Raw genomic sequence first — 18132 nt, forward strand, 5'->3', positions numbered from 1 at the left:
TCATAAAATTACACAACTCGTGAATTTATCAGTACTCTGCGCTAACTCTCACATTTTAATTTGATATGTCTGTTAGTCATCGGTAGCACAGATAATATAATAGTATACTAGTCGGTAGTAAGTAAGTATACAGCGGAAACTTATTCCGTCGCAGCTCACACCCTCATTTCATCCGCACGGAACAATGAAGTCGCAACTCGTCTTATCTCAGACTGTTTATTGTCTGAAGTTGGCGGGATAGCCGTTTTGTTACCGATTGCCAACAACTCAGTTTAGATGAGCAAGTTGTTCGTTACTCCCGTGAGTACGCTTTACAAGAGACGATATTTGAAATTATGTCACCATCAGACAATTGTTATAAAACATGTGTGCGACAAACAAATTTTCTTTTTTGTAAAAATTTGTTTTGAATCCTCTATAACAATTCATTTACGTCCTATAAAATGGAGTGGAATGAAAAATATAAGATTGCCTTCTATTACCATTCATTCAGATCATTGTTAAGGAAATACAGTAGGTATTAAATTATATTGCATATTTTAATGTATTTTATAAATACTCGTAATTATTTCCCTGAACGTACGCTTACGCTGAACTCAATTCTGTTGAGAAATATTTTCTTTTATTAAATTTGTTTCTTCAACAATAATTCAAAGGCCAAGTCGTGATGACCTCGAATCGCATACTATTAAAGTATTATTCAAAGGGGTACTCATTCGCTCGTGACGAATTCACTGCCTGTAGCTAACTAATTGCTATGAAATGTAGCGCCCCCATGGGACAACCGCCCTGATTTTGTTTTAATCGAAATTTTCTGCTACGCAACGACTACGGGATATCTATATTTATCATAATAGCAAACATCAAAATTAATCAAAATATCTTATTCAATATTAATTTTATTAAATAAATATGCTTAAAATATAGCTATTGCAGTTATTACGATTTCCACACAAAAAATAAATTCAATCGGGTAAAATTAATGTGGGATCAATACGGTAGTAAATAATCATAAAAATTAGTACAGACAACAAAGATATCACGTAGCGCAAACGAAAAAAAAATTATCAAATTAAGTACTTCATCAATTTTTAAGTCGATTGACATAGAATAAAAGAACAAGGTTTTTGATCTTAAATTGTAACAAATTTAGTAAATTGCGTTATGAAACTTGTATGGTTTTGTAACTCAAAGAAACCGTACACTCTTTGAGATATACCTTCATAATTGTTAAAAGAAAACAAAGCTTTGTATGTAAAAATATTTGCTATTTACTGAGAGATCGTATATAAGGTTTGTTGTTAAAATACCATTTTATAAACTTATATTAAACATAATTTAAAAAAATGGTATTAAAACTTTAAACAGAGGTTAGTAAATGTATGTTATATATCATCAAGAAGTAAATTTTATCTTATTTTTACTAATATATCTTGCTTTCTTTTTTTATTATCTTACTTCTACAATAAAATTGTAACTGAATGGTGTCTATATAAGAAAGATTTTTATTAGAAGTCTAAATCAGAACAATATAAATAAAAACTTTTTTTGAATTATTATGTGTCTGTATGTTTGTTCCAACATCACGAAAAAAATACTGTACCTGGTACATTAAAGTGGTACATTAAAACCTGGTGTAAATTTATTATTTTTAACTTGATACGCCATTTAAAAGTGGTATATTTTATTAATTCTAAATCTTCTTAGGCACTTACCTATCTAAGTATAAATTTGCCTTAGAATCTTTAACAAGACAACTAAAAACCGCTATAATTATTCAGAGTTCAACAATTCCTAATCCCATTTAATCGAAACTATATCCTAATAGAAGTCTTTCAAACCCCATCCCTCCGTCATGGACCATCGAAAGTTCGTTAAAGTAATGTCACTGTCTCGTCCATCCCTCTCCAGAACAATGAGATAAATATATACCCATCAATGAAGGGAAAAAGAGAGCCAACCATTCAGTTAATACCCTATAATCACAGTTTTGTTTTCCAATCGCTGCTAACGATTATTGGCGTGTTATTCGGGTGCCATTTTGAAATTGCTTTAGTGCTACAAGAGAAAAGTCGTTATCAAGTACAATAAAAGGGCACAGTGATTAGTACTCCAAGGTGATTATGCTGTTTTATTTTCTGATACCAACTTTTATTTGGTTACTAATTGTTGTTTACAAACAATAGAATGGAAGATACTTTTAAATAAGACAATTCAGAATTTTCTCACTTTTATTCTATACATAATTAGTTGTAATAGTCTAGATGTAAGATAATTTAACATTTCTTAAGACCGTGAAATCTGTTACAAACATGAAATAATTTTTTTTATGCAACTTTGAATGGCAAACAAGCTGACGACCTACCTGATGAAAAGTGGTAACCATCGTCTATAGACATGAGCAGTATCATGGACATAACAGAGTATACTGTTCGCTCATGATACCTCCCATGCGTTGCCATTCCTGAGGACTCAAGTGTTATTCCTCTGTATCCTGTAAATTCACTGCCATAACCCACCCTTCAACACACACCATGCAAACAACTGCTTAACGGTAGAAACACGAATGAAACAGAGGTGCCTAAGCAAATGACTTTTGTACAGTCTCCTTCTAGTTTCGTTTTGTTATGTTTTGAATGCACAAAATATTATAGTATAACTAATTCAGAGTCTAGTCTAAACACTGTTTCTCCTGTTTACCATATAAAGACCCTGTCCAGAAGATAGATATATATTGCTATAATATTCTCAATTTCTATAGTAACAAATTAGCATGAGACCAACACGACAGATGAGACGCAGTAAAGATTTTATGTAAACTACACCACTCTGAATAATTCAACACCCACTAAACAAAGACTACTGATACAAAGTAAAACGAAACGTTTGTTTTAAAATTGCAGATTGGCTGGTAATATGCATATTCACAAAATTTTCATCAGATTTATTCTATGATTATGCTCAAAAAAAAAGAATTGGATACTCCAAAAATAAATTATAATCACAAATATGCACTTATTACATTTTTAACAGGAGTAGCTATCGGAATTAAAATATGATGGTGAAAAAGTGAATAATAACGAATCGAAAAAGAGTAAAGACATGACAAATCTCATAAATGTTCAGCATATACCAACCTAATTATTAAAGTAATGGATTCCTAAGAAACTTAGTTTACACTTACTCCTTCTTTTTGTTTACGCTAATTCTTATATAAAAACTTTAATATACCGGCGCTAAAATACTTAAATAAATGTATTCAATAGCGTACAAATTCATTATTGCAATAATTACGTTGTACTTACCTATTGTAATAATTTTCTAATACAAATACGAATTTACTTCTATAGAAAACTTAATAATAGAAAAATGTTATACACTTATGTATTTTACGAGAAGAGGAGTAATCCAATTTTAAAATGTTGCCCAGAGCATACATATTATAAAACGAGATATTGTCGGGAGCTTAACGTTTAAATTAGTTTATCCCCCTAAAGCGGAACCAAAACGAAGGGTTGCAAAATTTAAATTACAAATAAAAGTACTGAAAAACATCTATGAGTGAGTAGTGCCTCAACAACGATGTCTTTTAATTAAACCATAAAGGTTAATAAAGAGAATTTGAAAACTTGAACTTTTACGCGAAGACATTTTGGAGAATTGTAAATTTTACATCAGTTGGAAATACATTTAGTACCTACGTACTACGGAATTTTTTTGAAAAATAGGTGTATCTAATTCAAATATCAAACGGACAATGGCTTAAATATTTAATTGCTAATTAATACTCATCAATATCACACATAACTATCTAAGTTTATAATTTTCAACCGACTTAAAAAAAGAAGAAGGTTTTCAATACAGTTGTATATTTTAATGTTTGTTACTTCATAACTCCGTCAGTTATAATCCAATTTAGAAAACTCTTTTTTTATCTGAAAGAATATTCTTATAGATTGGTCCCATATAAATTTTATCAAAATCGGTTTAGTAATTTAGTTTTAAAAACAAAATAACTTGTATTGCCACATCGGTTTTTTTATAGAACTCATAATAATAAGTATACTACAATCACAAAAAATAAGTCCATGTAAATAATTGCGGTACTCGTTAGATATGGGTATATTTTTTAATTTAAACCCAAACCAATGACACATATTTTACACGCTCCCAAATTCTCTACGGTCCACTACCGCTTCACTCAACTGTACCAGATAATATTGAATATGCCGCTCGACTGACTGTCCGTCCGTACGTCACATGGCAACTGCCCCAGGAATCCCTTCAAAGCACCTGTATTTGACTTGCATGCCTCAATGGACATCTGCAAATAGGTAGATATGCAATATCCTTTGGATATCACACATTCCAGGAATATTTAATATTGGGATATCAAAAATATTACCTTGGAAATAAAATATCATATACCTATGCAAAAACGTTTATTTACAATATTTATATAGATTTTGTTTCCGTTGCTCAAATCGTGTATCGTAATTGAAAAACTGACTTGAACTTTTATTTTAATGAGTATCTCAAGAAAGCAAAATGATCAATAAATACCTAAAAAATCTATCTACAGATAATAATAGATAGATACAATTAAATGTCATGAGAATAATACTAAAAATAATTTAATTTTCACAAAATTTTAATTTTACTGCCGTCTGTAATTGTAAACAAGCCTGTTGATCTTGCTTGCTTCCATACCACCTTCCCTCGCATTTGGTACATTATAATAAGTGTCATCATAACTCGCATATCGATGTGTGCTAGGCTTATATTCAAGTTGAAGATAATCACCTTCCTCTCGCCTCAACTGTCCTTTATCCTTTCCATCATATCTAGGATCCTCGTAAATAGTGATAGTCTGTTTATGATGTGCAACAACTGGAGCATTTTTTGGAATTTGAGCCACCGGATCGTTGCGAGATTCATCATATCCGTAACCATACCCATATCCATGATTTGGTCCATAACCGTATCCACCGTCATGTCGCACTCCATAATCATCGTAATATCCAGGACCGCCATAATCTCTTTCCCAACCTGAACCTCTATCCCATCCCGAATTTCTATCCCATCCTTGATCTCTGTCCCAACCAGGGCGATGCCAACCTTTCCTATCTTCATTCCATCTATTCCAGTCCCATCCTGGGTCGTGACGCACAGGTGGAGCACGATATTCTGAACGATCATGCACTTTATCTCTATTGTAACTATTTCTATCATCGTAATACCTATTATGATGTAGATTATCATCTAAATGATATTTTTTTCCATAATCCTGATGGCTTAAGTGTTTGGCACCATTGTCACCGTAACGGTTATATCCCCCGCCATAATAGTTATCACGTACATATTCCTGGCCATTGTTGTGAGAACCTTGATAACGTCTTCCACCCTGATTATCGTGGCTGTTCAATTTACTGTTGTACGCAGCTTGATCTCCTTCATCATTAAAATCGTCAAAGAATGTGCTTTTATTGGAAGATTCGTCTTTGTGATAAGAATTTTGGAATCCCTGTTTGTGATGTCCTTTTTTGTGGCCTCTTTTATAGCCCGTCGTATGACTGTCCTCAGCTTTGTCTTGTTGGGAATTGTAACCTTGATATGCATCGCTCTCTGCTGATGATTTAGTGTCGTGATCTTTCTTCACATATTTTGCTTCATCATTAGCTTTCGAGAACTGATTTTTATGGACGTCATTGACTTGACTTTCAATCTGATGTACTTTTTCTCCCTTCTGCTTATCTTCTTTGATAGACTCGGCCCCTTCTTTATGAGCGGCATCCTTTAAATGTTCTTCTAAAGCTTCTTTCAGAGCTGATGCACCAACTCCGGAAGTTAACAAAATCACTGATATTGTTATACTGATAAATGTTTTGTATCGAAGAATCATTTCATTACACGGTAAATGCGGAATAACCCAAAGATGTTGTCGGTAAAATGTCCGAGCACGTAATAGGTGAGACTCCCATTGCATAAACAGTTTTATATTGACGAAATTCGTGTTGGACTTCACGGTGAATTAGGGCACAATGACAGGAACCACAGAAGCTGTTGATGGGAACAATGACTAGTCAGCACGACAACACGAACGAACGGAGCGTCCATGACATGACATTATTAAACTTGAAGCGCGGACGTACGGTGTAGGCCGTGATGATCGAGGTCAATAAAACTTATTCGAGGACGTTGACTAAGTCGTCGTACCATCTCAATATTTATTCTATTACGTTACTATAGATTTTATTATTAAAATCTATGGTAACGTAATAGAATAAATATTGAGATGGTACGACGACTACTACTACATATAAATATATATATATAAAAATAAAAAAAAATAAAAAGTTTATAAAAATTATCCGTGTGGTCCCGGACATAGAATAGGCCACCCCCTCCTTTCCCGTGGGTGTCATAAGAGACGACTAAGGGAGGACGAGAGATAGGCAGCGTCCCTCTTAAAACATCTCTAAAGCTTAACTTCGGATGTCAATCCGCCTGCCAAGCGTGGCAACTACTGGCAAAACCACCCAAGGGGAAGGCTTATGTTCAGCAGTGGACAGTTAAAGGCTAATATGACGATGATGATGACATATAAAATAAGAGTTGTGCCTGTTGGCGCCTTGACAACTCTAAAATATATTATAAAAATTGACATATTTAACATGAAACAGGACATATCTAGATTAATCTTATCACAGACTGATTATCTGATATATAACCATCTCGATATAACTGACTCTAACTCTAGCTGACTAACTCTACTTGTGACTACGGCGTCTCCGTTATTTAAATATCTGCCTTGTATAGATTTGATAATCGGCAGTTAATTTATTACAGAATAGCATGTTACATATAATTCAAGATTATTCAATAAAATCAACTAAGTGAGTATCTTTTTTAATGTAGCTATAGACATAACTGTAATAAATAGATAGGTTGTGCCTGAATCACTATATTTTAATAATTATACTGATATATAATAATTAAATATAACAACATATTCCTATTATCTAATCTAAACTTACTACAATAAACGTAGAAGACAAGTCATAAAATAATACTTTTCGTAAATAAATCAGCTTGGTTGAATGGTCACCATTTTGTATCGGATATCCTATTGTTTTGCGAGGTTTTGTGATCATTGTTTAAGTACCATAAACAAGTAAATACCTACATACTAACTTATTTGACATTGCATTCAATTGTTAGCTAGGTCAATGTTGGGCAAAATAAAATACATAAAATGTAAGATTCACAGATTGTAACTAATTCGAATTGACAAAAATTGCACAATAACATTACATTGAATATTACATAGGAAACATCTGATATCTAAATAATTCTATCTATATATCTCAATCAAATAAAGGAGGTATTAAAATAAATAGTCAAAAGTTATTCTTTATTAGATTCGCAGATGATACAGCAGCACTCGCAGAGGACTCCAAACAGTTACAGGAACTACTATTGATCACGAATACAACCTTTAATAAATATGGACTCAAAATTAATAGCAATAGAAAACTAAAATAATGACAATAGCTAAAACTAAACCTCAAACAGATAATACTATAAAAATTAACAATACTTAAATTAGAACAAGTAAATACATTTAAGTATTTAGGCAGTTTAATCGCAAGTGATTCTAGATGTACTCCGGATAACAAAAACACCTTTTACAGGCTAAGATAACAAAAGATATTAGAAAGCGGCTTATCAAGATTTAACTCAGAAGGAAATCTTAAACTTAGAGCCTTTGAAATGTGGTGCTGGAGAAGGATGGAAAAAATTTGCTGGAAAGATCGAATTAGTAATGAGGAGGTCCTGCTTAGAGTTAAGGAAAAGAGACAAATTATTAGAACTATTGAGGACAAAAGGGGAAAAATGTTGGGACACTTGATATGACACGATGAACTTATGAACATTATAATAGAAGGTACGATAGAAGGAAGGAGAGAAAGAGGGAGACTAAGGCATAGTTATATCAGACAGATTAAGGAAGGAGTTGGCGTTGTGTCGTATCAAGAGGTGAAGAGACTCGCTGAAAATCGTAGTGAGTGGGATAAATTTATACATAATTAATCGTAAAGGATATACTTAGCCGAAACCTAGTAATAGTGCTCTATTCATAATACTGAACAACTTTTCCTGAGAAACAAATCCGAAATCTAAAAATACTCTTTTGAAATTTCCATAAAAACCATACGGTAACAACCCCTCCGCTATCGGTAAACACTAACGAGAAAGGATTACCAGTAAGGATGGTAAGTGAGGATAAAACCAGATCATCACGGCGAATTATTCATCTTCTTTTTTCATATTTTCAATTGTATAGCAAACAAACTTTACTGTCTCTATTCAAAGGCTATTTTCATAGAATATGATAATTATTGAAAACTTGACTGCACCTCAGATCGTTTGAGAAACTCAGCTTTTCATACAAATTTATCAACGTAATCATGAACTCTAAATCTTTGTACAACTCCCACTAAGCACTCAGAAGCCCAAATTAGAGTAAAGCTAGCTGAACAAATAAATGCCCAAAATTTGGGCATATTTATTTTAATAAATAAAATATGCGCAAAACGGAAAAATAACAAAAGGAGGCAACGAAATAGACAAAATATTGAATAAGTTTGGCATTATGTTATTTTACTAAATTAATCATACCTATATTTAAAAATAGACTAGTATAAATTTTCTAATGTTAACACATACAAATAATTATTTTCTTTAATTCATTGCATCGTATGGGTCACACAATGCAATCCTATGTGTATTTTAATGGACAAAACGTAACAAGAACTGTTTATTATCTGTGTAGTTCTGCTGTTATATTTGAACTGTACTAGTTTAAAAAAATATATACGAGTATATACAAAACTACCTACTTCTAAAAAGGCTATAGGCGACGGTGACCACTTTCCATCAGGTGGGCCGTCAGCTTGTTTGTTATTCTAAGTTGCATAAAAAAAGCATTATACATACATAATATACATAAATGTAATTTTAGTGAATGAAATAACAACAATAAAAAATACCAATGAAATATTTATTAATTTAAATAGGGTCACACAGAATATAACATAATATAAACATATTAATTAATTACTATTTAAAATAATACGAAAAAAAAGAACAAGTACTCAAATTGAAAAAGCATAAGGGAGATATTACAATAAAAGGTAACAATAAAAACAGAATGAAAATAAAAACTAAGGTTAAAATAAATAATATTCTAAGACGCTCAATATTTAAATCGTTATTTGTTAGAAATGAACCATGGCCACCATATGAAACATAAGCTAAAGCATGAAATATTTAAATAAAAGAACTTAACTATTGTTTAAAATTGTACTACTATTAATACAGTTTTATTTGGGATTACTCAGTGTTAGGAACTACGGTATGGGTGATATGGTGAATTAAATAATGAAGGGCATCCAATTTTAATTCTGTGTAATTCATTATCATCATCGTATGCATTATGTTTATAGTACATCAAAAACAACTCTACCCTTTTAAAAAATATTGACCTAAAATACTTTACAGCAATATGAAAGTATTAAATAAGATGGGCTTGATGAATTAGAAAACATATAAAGCAAAAAAACGGCCGAATACCTAAGTAACGCACATAAATTTACTTTGAAAAATATTTATAAACATACTCTCAACCGATTGAATTATTCCTGAAATTTTAATATTTAGAATATATCACATTTCAATCACACACCTCTTTGTAAAAAAATATTTGTTTTTAATTTACTGAATGAAATAAACATTTGTACATAGATAACGAATCAATAATAAGTAATTAAAATAATGCCGGCAACTATCATTTTTGGTGCCAAAATATAGTTACACTAAAAATAAATACCTACTATAATTGGATACTTACCACAAACTCTTATTTCATTTACAAATGTTCCTAAATAGTGTCGCAATTATTGATACATCATATTGTTTGCAGTGTAATTATACATACATTATGCTCAATAAGGTTCTTTTATTTTTATATATATTATATTGCCACAGTGAACAAAAATTCGTTTATGTACACAAATAATATGCTCTGTACAAACAAAAGCGCACTTTTTAAAAAGTTATGTTTATAAAAACTTGCGGCACTATTTAGAAAAAAAACTGGATGGAATAACAGTCCGTGACAAACGTCCTGGACTCTAATACTGTATCTGTAAAATTTCGTATAAAACACTTGAAAATTCACATTATTGCATGATAAAATCTAAGTTTACACTTTGAGGATAAACTGACATTTTACCGTACAATCAACTGAATTTTAAATTATACAAGTGATCAGAATATAAAATAAACGATTGTTTGGAAATAATTGCGAATCACTATATATTTATATACAGACATCAGACCCCATTAATTCCTTTCGTATTCAATAATGCCAATCTAGCATTTACTTCATCCACTAATTTTTCCCTCGGCACCTCCTCTTCCTGTCTTGAAACAATGTTCCTTATCTTCACCATACCTCGCTTCAGTTCCGACTCTCCTAATACAACAGCTAGCGGTATACAATTATCTTCGCAGTGTTGTAGTTGAGTCAGCATTTTAGGATTTTTCTTGTAGGAATGCTCCGTCTACAATTACAAAGCATTTATATAGTTATTTATATCAATTACTACTGCTACTGCTACTGCTCACAAAACAAGTTTTAACAGTACGTGAAAAGTAATAAGAACTTATGTAAAGATGCCATACTGTTCTCTCTGCTTACCCTTAAAAACAATTTGATTAGGAGGAATAATAGAAAATTTATCAGAATAAAAAAATATGTATATGCAATGTAAAATACTATCAAAAATATACCCAAGAATAATACCTTTATGCCAGCATCCCACAATTCAGTGCAGATCTTCATTCGTTCCTCGAGGAAGTTTTTCTGCGCTGATGCGACATACACGTCCACTTCGTTAGTGCGCACGCGCATTTCACCGGCCGCCAACTTCGCTTCCAGGACCGAAAATATACGCTCAACACCAATACTAACGCCCACGCACGGTACCTGGAATTATTAGTTGTGAAATGATTATTATTAATTAAAATAATGTATTTAACTTACTTCCTCTGAGTTAAAGAACATGTATAATAAGTAAAGAAAAAAGTATTATTATTATCAGCCGTTAACTGCTAAACATAGGCATCGTCCTATTCGGAGGTTTTTTAAGAGAACCGCTGCTGCCCATCCCTCGACTATTAAGTTCCCTTAGTCGCCTTTTACAAAAACCACAAGATTCATCCACACTATACGGCCGGGACCACACTGTTACCATAAAACCCAAATAAAGGGTGGTTCCTTTTATTTGGGTTTTAACTCAAAACTCCACTATTTAGCAGTGTAACCTAACTATAGAGGAATATAAAATACCAGGCTACTATTATATTATATTACACTGGTCAAAGGAATAGATTTTATGTCTATTTTCCCTTATCTTGCACTCTTGTATTTAACGCTTTGTTCTCTATAACATCCAGTGGATGAAAAAACGTGCTGAAAGATTAATCTACAAATTTTAGATATTTAATAAACAAAACACGATAATCAACATGGAGCCCCTGTAATATTATTTATTTTATTTAACCCTTTGAAATTTACCTACAACACAATTTTAAAATCCAAGCTTCATATGACAATTTTAATATTAACAAGTCAAAGTGATGTAATAACACATACCTGTTTGTTTTTGGAATCAAACATTCCGACAAGATTATCATATCTACCGCCGCCAGCTATCGATCCCACCGTTTGTTCCTCATTGCCGATTTTAATTGGTTCTGAAATAATAATATTTTATCATCAGATTCAATGATCACAGGGTTACACAACTGTGATTTATTACTGCTTGCAAAAAATTTACTTACATTTTTTTCTTAATGTAATCTTTATATCAGACCAAAGTGGACAAAGAGAACAAATATCAAAGTAAGAGGGGGTAATATGTAGCACTATCTATATATTGTACTTATATTGTGTATACATATTGGTCCAATAATGGATAAATTAAATATCAGTTATCCAATATAAAATATTAAAAATCCCGATCGTAATGACTATGGTATGGGCGATATCAAAGCAAGTGATGACCATTTTTTCCGTGATCAATGTCTAGAGGTACCCAATATAAAGATATGGAATCGGTACTTACGTTAGCCATGCATAGGCATGCGTAATATGGATACCAGTCTCTTATATTAGCGTAAATCTCTTGCTTACTCCACTCAATCGTCTCAAACATACACCTATTAGAGGTCTATCTAATCAATATAAATCAGTCAGATGTAACCCACATCTTTGTCCATATTTATTATCAAAAAATTTATAAAAAAAAATAAGTAAAAGTTTAGCTTAAGCAGAAAAATGCATATATTAAATACGTACAGTATAAATTACCTGTTAACACAGCTTCATAAATAACACCAGTGTAGTAATCTAATCCTCTAGCTAAACTTAAATCGAAAAGTATTTTATCCTTAATTCCAAATAATTCGCAGTACTTTAGTAATAGTATGATGCCTTCTAGGCCTTCGATTGCTGCCTTAGAATTAGACAGTTTCTCATCTTTCAATAATTTCTCAGCCAATTCTACGCCACCATTCATAATAACATATTTCCCTATTCTGTCAGCTGCCTCTGGCATTACACCTTTTTCATTTATCATTTCAGTTCGAACTTCTTCCCATGGTGACTGGAAAACCAAATATTATTTAGTATAAAATCAAATTCATTCAATTATATAAATATAAATGACATTTTAATTTTGTAATTTTATTTATAATTTACTAATTGTTAGATTCGATTTGATTTGTTTATGTAAATTAATTTTGAATCGATATTTTTGACCTAATTGCGTATCTTGAAACAAGTCATGCTCACTAATACACAAACTTATGACAATATTGTAGACCAACTCGTAGGGCTCTCTGTACCATGTTTGTAGCACAACAATGACTAGCTTATTTGTCATACTCGTGAACGGATGCTTCTAGTAGAGACAGATCTGTTGAAAAATTTTGTGACTGATTGTAGGTTTTTATCAATATAAAATTTATGATAGACATTTTATCCATTTACATTTATTTTCTTTGTAATACACTTACAAAGTAAATAAAACCTCTGTTAAAAAGTAACAGCTGAGTTTCTTACTAGTTCTTCTCAGTTGAAAATACATTCCGAACTGGGGGAACTAGGGAACTAACTAATTAAAAATATTATCCAAAAATACTTACAATTCAATTTTCTTGAATAAATAATGATTTATTCACTGAAACTACTTATTATTTTCTGGTGATATTCCTGATGATGATTGTGTCTTTTAATCTAGCTATCATACTCACAAATCAACTAAAAAACACTTACTTTGTCGAGTTTATCTACAGAGGAACAAGTTGTGCGAAACTTGTCTGCTGGCACTCCACAAGCCTCGAACATCCCATCAAGTAATCTCCTATGATTCACCTTCAGTACATATTTACCGATATCGAGGAAGTTCAATATTTCTGTGACAACTTTGAGACATTCAGCATCAGGTACCATCAAATCATATTGACCAGCTATATCAAAGTCCTAAAATTTTAAATAATCCTTAATTACATGCTATTAAAATTAATTTCCGGTATTTCGCATTTTTTATTCCTTCTATTATTAGAGCATCAACGTTACTTTTAGTGTTAGGACAATGAAGTAAATAAGTACAATAGTATAATAAAATATGTGAACACTCTATTATTTTGGTTACTAAAAAATATTTAAAAGAGAGATGGTGTATTCAGAATCATTAGTCAACTATTATAAATATAATAATGAATTTACGCTGAAGGCCTAACACTATATCTCAGATTAATTTGGTTTCTCGAAGGTGTTATCCATCAACGAAGAATCATTTAAAAGTATAATACAAATTGCAAATTTTACAAATGTATGATTCCAAGATATACAAATTCACATCCTTTATATTTGAGTCTAATAAATAGAGTACTATCCCACTAGTTTACTCTAAATTTTATTAATAACTGAATTATCGCAAAGGTCACTATGATTCACACATAGTAACCCACATACGACATTAAGTACGGAAATACAGAGCAGGCTAAGGTCACAGTGATAAAGAAGTGATTACACATATAAATTGAATGTGTCCGAGACAAATTGAGGAGTAGCGGGGGAAGGGGTATTAAAAGATGATAAACTTTGGATGGAATTGTAAAAACAGCCAATTAGCTTTGCTCTAGAGACATACATAAAGTGTGTTATGCAGAACACTGTGGCTCCACCATTTTGAACATTCCGCCTTAATGACGTAGTTTTGTCTTATCAAATAATGCAAATAAATGCATTTTAAGCTACTAATATTTCGAAAGGAGCTGATTCTCAATTTCTCTATATTTATTTTGGTATATATTATGCAATATAATTTGTAAAATTTGAATAGATCTTGATAATTCTTTTAGCAAAATTTTGCATAAAATATACTCCTTTATTACACGCATATTAATTTTATATTGAATGAGGTAATTTTTTTTAATCCAAAATCAAATCTTTAATTATTTTGTTGATTGGTTTGTAACACATTTATATATTATAGAAATAACAGAAAAATAATTTCATGTTGTTTTTATTTGTGAAAACCTTTACTATTATTTTATTAAAACTAAATAAAAAAAAATTATAGTGAAACTTTAAAACTGTTGGTTTTCCTTTAATAAAAAATAAATAATGTTGATTACATTATATATAATAAATAAAAAAGGAGATGGATATTAAAATAATCATTTAGGTAAACTAATCTTAATGTTAATAAAGATGATGTTCCTAAAACTTTTTTACATACAATTGAATTGGTACTTACACATTGGTAGAATTCCCTATATCTTCCCCTTGTCATTGCCGGATTATCTCTTCTGTAAACTTTGGCAATATGATAACGCTTAAGCATTGTAATTTTACTCATAGCCAAGTATCTCGCCAAAGGCACAGTTAGGTCATACCTCAATGATAAAATTTCTCCACCTTGATCTTTCAAGTCATAAATTAGTTTTGAATCTTCACCATATTTGCCGGTTAATACATCCTGTAATCACAGTTAATATTATGTAATACAAACTTAATCATTTTATATTTAAACAATTATACAATGCAAAAGTGCAAGATTGGAATACCAAAGAAGGTTCTTGCATATATATATATATATATATATATACATATATATACATATATATACATATATATACATATATATATACATATATATACACACACACATGAGATAAGCTATATAAATGCATGAAGCAAAAGTATGTATTAATATGGACTGTTACTCAGACCTCTTTAAGCCTGAAAAATAGATAGTCCCATTTATATATTTATAAGAAAACCTTATTTTTAACTTTATATAATTTTAGTGTAATTAAATGTGTAAGTAAGTGTAAAATTTAATTAATGTTTGCTTATATCTACTCTGTATAAATATGAATAAAAAACTGATAAAACCTATTAATTTTAATTAGAGTGATATTTGCTTTTTATAATCATAATATTTACCTTTAATTCAAAAACAGGTGTATCTATACATTCAGCACCGTGCTTCTTGAAGACGGCAATAATTTTTTGGAGGACATCATTTCTAATTGCCATCTGTTGTGGATTGTAATCTCGAGTACCTTTTGGTGTCTTAAGAGTAAATTTTTGTGGCACAGCATCTTCTGTGACTAACTGAGATTTCAATGCCAATAATTTTTTCACCTCTTCTTGTATCTTAAAAAAATACAATTAATTAATTTTCTCTGTTATTTTGAATTATTATTAAAATAAGGTTACACAAAATCCTCATAAAAATGGGAATTATTGGACCATTATATTACCTACAATTAATTTATTTACACTAAAATACAGCACAAATTATAAAAATATCATAAATATTTAAATGAAGTATTAATCAAATAGCCATTTAAACTCTAGAAAAAACAATGTAATAAAGTATAGCTATGTTCTAAATTTTATTGTTAATATTTAATTGTCAGTTTCAGTTCGTTTACTATTTTTTTATTAATCAGCCATGCACTACTTTCCAATACCTTGTAACAAGCAGTTGTCGAAATACTTTTGGTGAAACTGCCATTATGAACAAAGTTGCATAATTGCAACACAGCTCTGTGGTTTTTTGGAAATTTCAGCATTCTGAATAACATGCTTCAGTAATTTTTATGTAACTTATTTAAAAAATCCACTCATTATGATACTTCAACACCACTGCATTTCAGTAATTCAGAACCGGAAAAAGAAAACATTTGAATAGCAATTATATTCCATTAATAAAAGAATGTGGTGAAAAAGGACCATATGAGGAGATTCAACTTCAAACTACGTAAGTTTAGCGAGGGGTGTACCAATAAAGAATAAAGTGCTGCAAAGTTACCAAACTAACCAAGCTTTATATACAAATAAACAAAACAACAATGCTACTCAACTATTTGGTAACAAACCTGATCATCGAGCAATTTATTATTTTCCTTATACATAATACTGGGCAGTGAATTCTTAGGGAATAATTTTATTTCTGAGTCACTGAAACTCCGCATATGGTACCACCACCTCTTGAAATATTTGTATTTTTCAAAATCAACTTTTGTTCCTATGTTTTTATATATCTCAATATCACAATTACTGGGCATATAGCCACAGATATAACTGTATTGTGACAAATGTCTATCGATTTCTCGAAGATCATACTCTTTTACGGCTTTAACGCTACCTATTGAGTCAGTCTTCTTACCCTATAATATTAAATTCGAAATTTTAATAGAGCAGAAACTGGACAGATGGGGTAACAAACGCAGCGAATTACAACAGCTCGCAAAGGTATCGTAGGCAAATGCAATAATAATTTTATCAGCATCATCAGAATAATATTTTTTTAAAGAACTAACCTTTTCATTTGCCTCTTTCGCAGCTTTCAATTTTCTCACAAGATCACCTTGTTCTTTAATTTTCTGAAGTAATATTTCTTGTGATTCGGCCATGATTCTTATTTAAATTAGCTTTCATTCAAAACGTCCGTCTACTCACGATAACAATTGCAAGTACAGTAAAAGTGCTTAGAGATAATTACGGGTCAGCGTTTCAATGCAGTTCCTTTCATTTTTCTAAGAACTAAAACAGCATGGCATGCATAGAATGGATGGATGGTGCAAGAGTTAACGTTTAAGTAAAACGTCAACATCAACGTCAAACCCAAACCTCAAACTATAGACTAATATACAGATTACAAACTATTAATACCTAATTAACACCTGTGATCTACCTAAAACTAATCTTTATTTCATAAATTAAAAATAGTGTCTTGAGTGTAATTACATATAAGTACCTCGCAAATAGAATCTAATTTGTGATTGATGAAAATATAGAATATTTGCTGTCATTCCAAAAAACGAATGAGTAAGAAGTTAGCGAATAATAATTCTGCCTCTGCAAAGCATTTAACAAGCAATCATGTTAAATTCTATAAATTTTTACAATCAACAATCGTTCACAAAAAGTTCGCGCCAAAGTCTTATAACTGAAAATATTATTTATGCAATATTTGCAATTATAAGGCTATTCGTTTTTATAAGAAATCACCCCTTGTTCTTATTATCTATGTTTAAGATAGATAAAAAACAAATCTTGGATGTAGTTTAAATTATAATTACAACTAATTCCAAAATCCTTACCGTTCCTTTTTAATATCGCGTCTCATTTCATGTTTGTTAGTGGTATAATGGGCAACACCAGCCCATTATGTTTACTAAAATAAAAATAAAATATTTTAATGGTCCATAAATTTAGGGTTTAGGCATAATTTTAAACAAAAGTTTTGTTGAGTATATGTTATATGCAAGCTATGTAACCATTTTGTACATGACAAAATGGGGTTCATAAAAATATTGGTACATATAGTTTGGTATAAACAATAGAAATAAACGGCTGTGAATCATGTCTCTCATCCACACACTAACATTAATGTTTTTTAATAAAAAAATAAACTTATTAATAAAATTTGAAGGTTTTGGACAAATGTGTATAATAAAATTGTACAAAACGATCCTGGC

General features: G+C 30.9%; 2 protein-coding genes across 4 annotated transcripts; both read right to left on the reverse strand.

The window, feature by feature from the left end:
* Window positions 1–4514: 4514 nt before the first annotated feature.
* Window positions 4515–6378, reverse strand: LOC113523537 (uncharacterized). Its single transcript, XM_026909520.3, has one exon. It carries the CDS (start codon window positions 5984–5986, stop codon window positions 4658–4660), a length of 1329 nt encoding a protein of 442 aa, XP_026765321.2. The 5' UTR covers window positions 5987–6378; the 3' UTR covers window positions 4515–4657.
* A 3658-nt stretch (window positions 6379–10036) lies between these two features.
* On the reverse strand, window positions 10037–17262 carry LOC113509160 (histidine--tRNA ligase, cytoplasmic). Of its 3 annotated transcripts, none has more exons than XM_026892474.3 (9): window positions 16972–17262; window positions 16528–16818; window positions 15587–15799; window positions 14895–15116; window positions 13406–13612; window positions 12440–12734; window positions 11723–11823; window positions 10871–11053; window positions 10037–10628 (listed from the first exon to the last, which is right to left on the reverse strand). In XM_026892474.3, exons 1-9 carry the CDS (start codon window positions 17062–17064, stop codon window positions 10398–10400), a joined length of 1836 nt encoding a protein of 611 aa, XP_026748275.2. In that variant the 5' UTR covers window positions 17065–17262; the 3' UTR covers window positions 10037–10397. The 3 variants fall into 3 exon arrangements, with proteins under 3 accessions (XP_026748275.2, XP_052758254.1, XP_026748276.2); XM_052902294.1 differs by lacking the exon at window positions 16528–16818 and adding an exon at window positions 16120–16294 and having other exon boundaries at window positions 16972–17260; XM_026892475.3 differs by lacking the exon at window positions 16528–16818 and having other exon boundaries at window positions 16972–17259.
* Between the last annotated feature and the right edge of the window lie 870 nt (window positions 17263–18132).

Source organism: Galleria mellonella, unplaced genomic scaffold (genome assembly GCF_026898425.1).
Source record: "Galleria mellonella isolate WM207_F2 unplaced genomic scaffold, CSIRO_AGI_GalMel_v1 utg90, whole genome shotgun sequence".
In the NCBI taxonomy this organism is placed as follows: domain Eukaryota; kingdom Metazoa; phylum Arthropoda; class Insecta; order Lepidoptera; family Pyralidae; genus Galleria; species Galleria mellonella.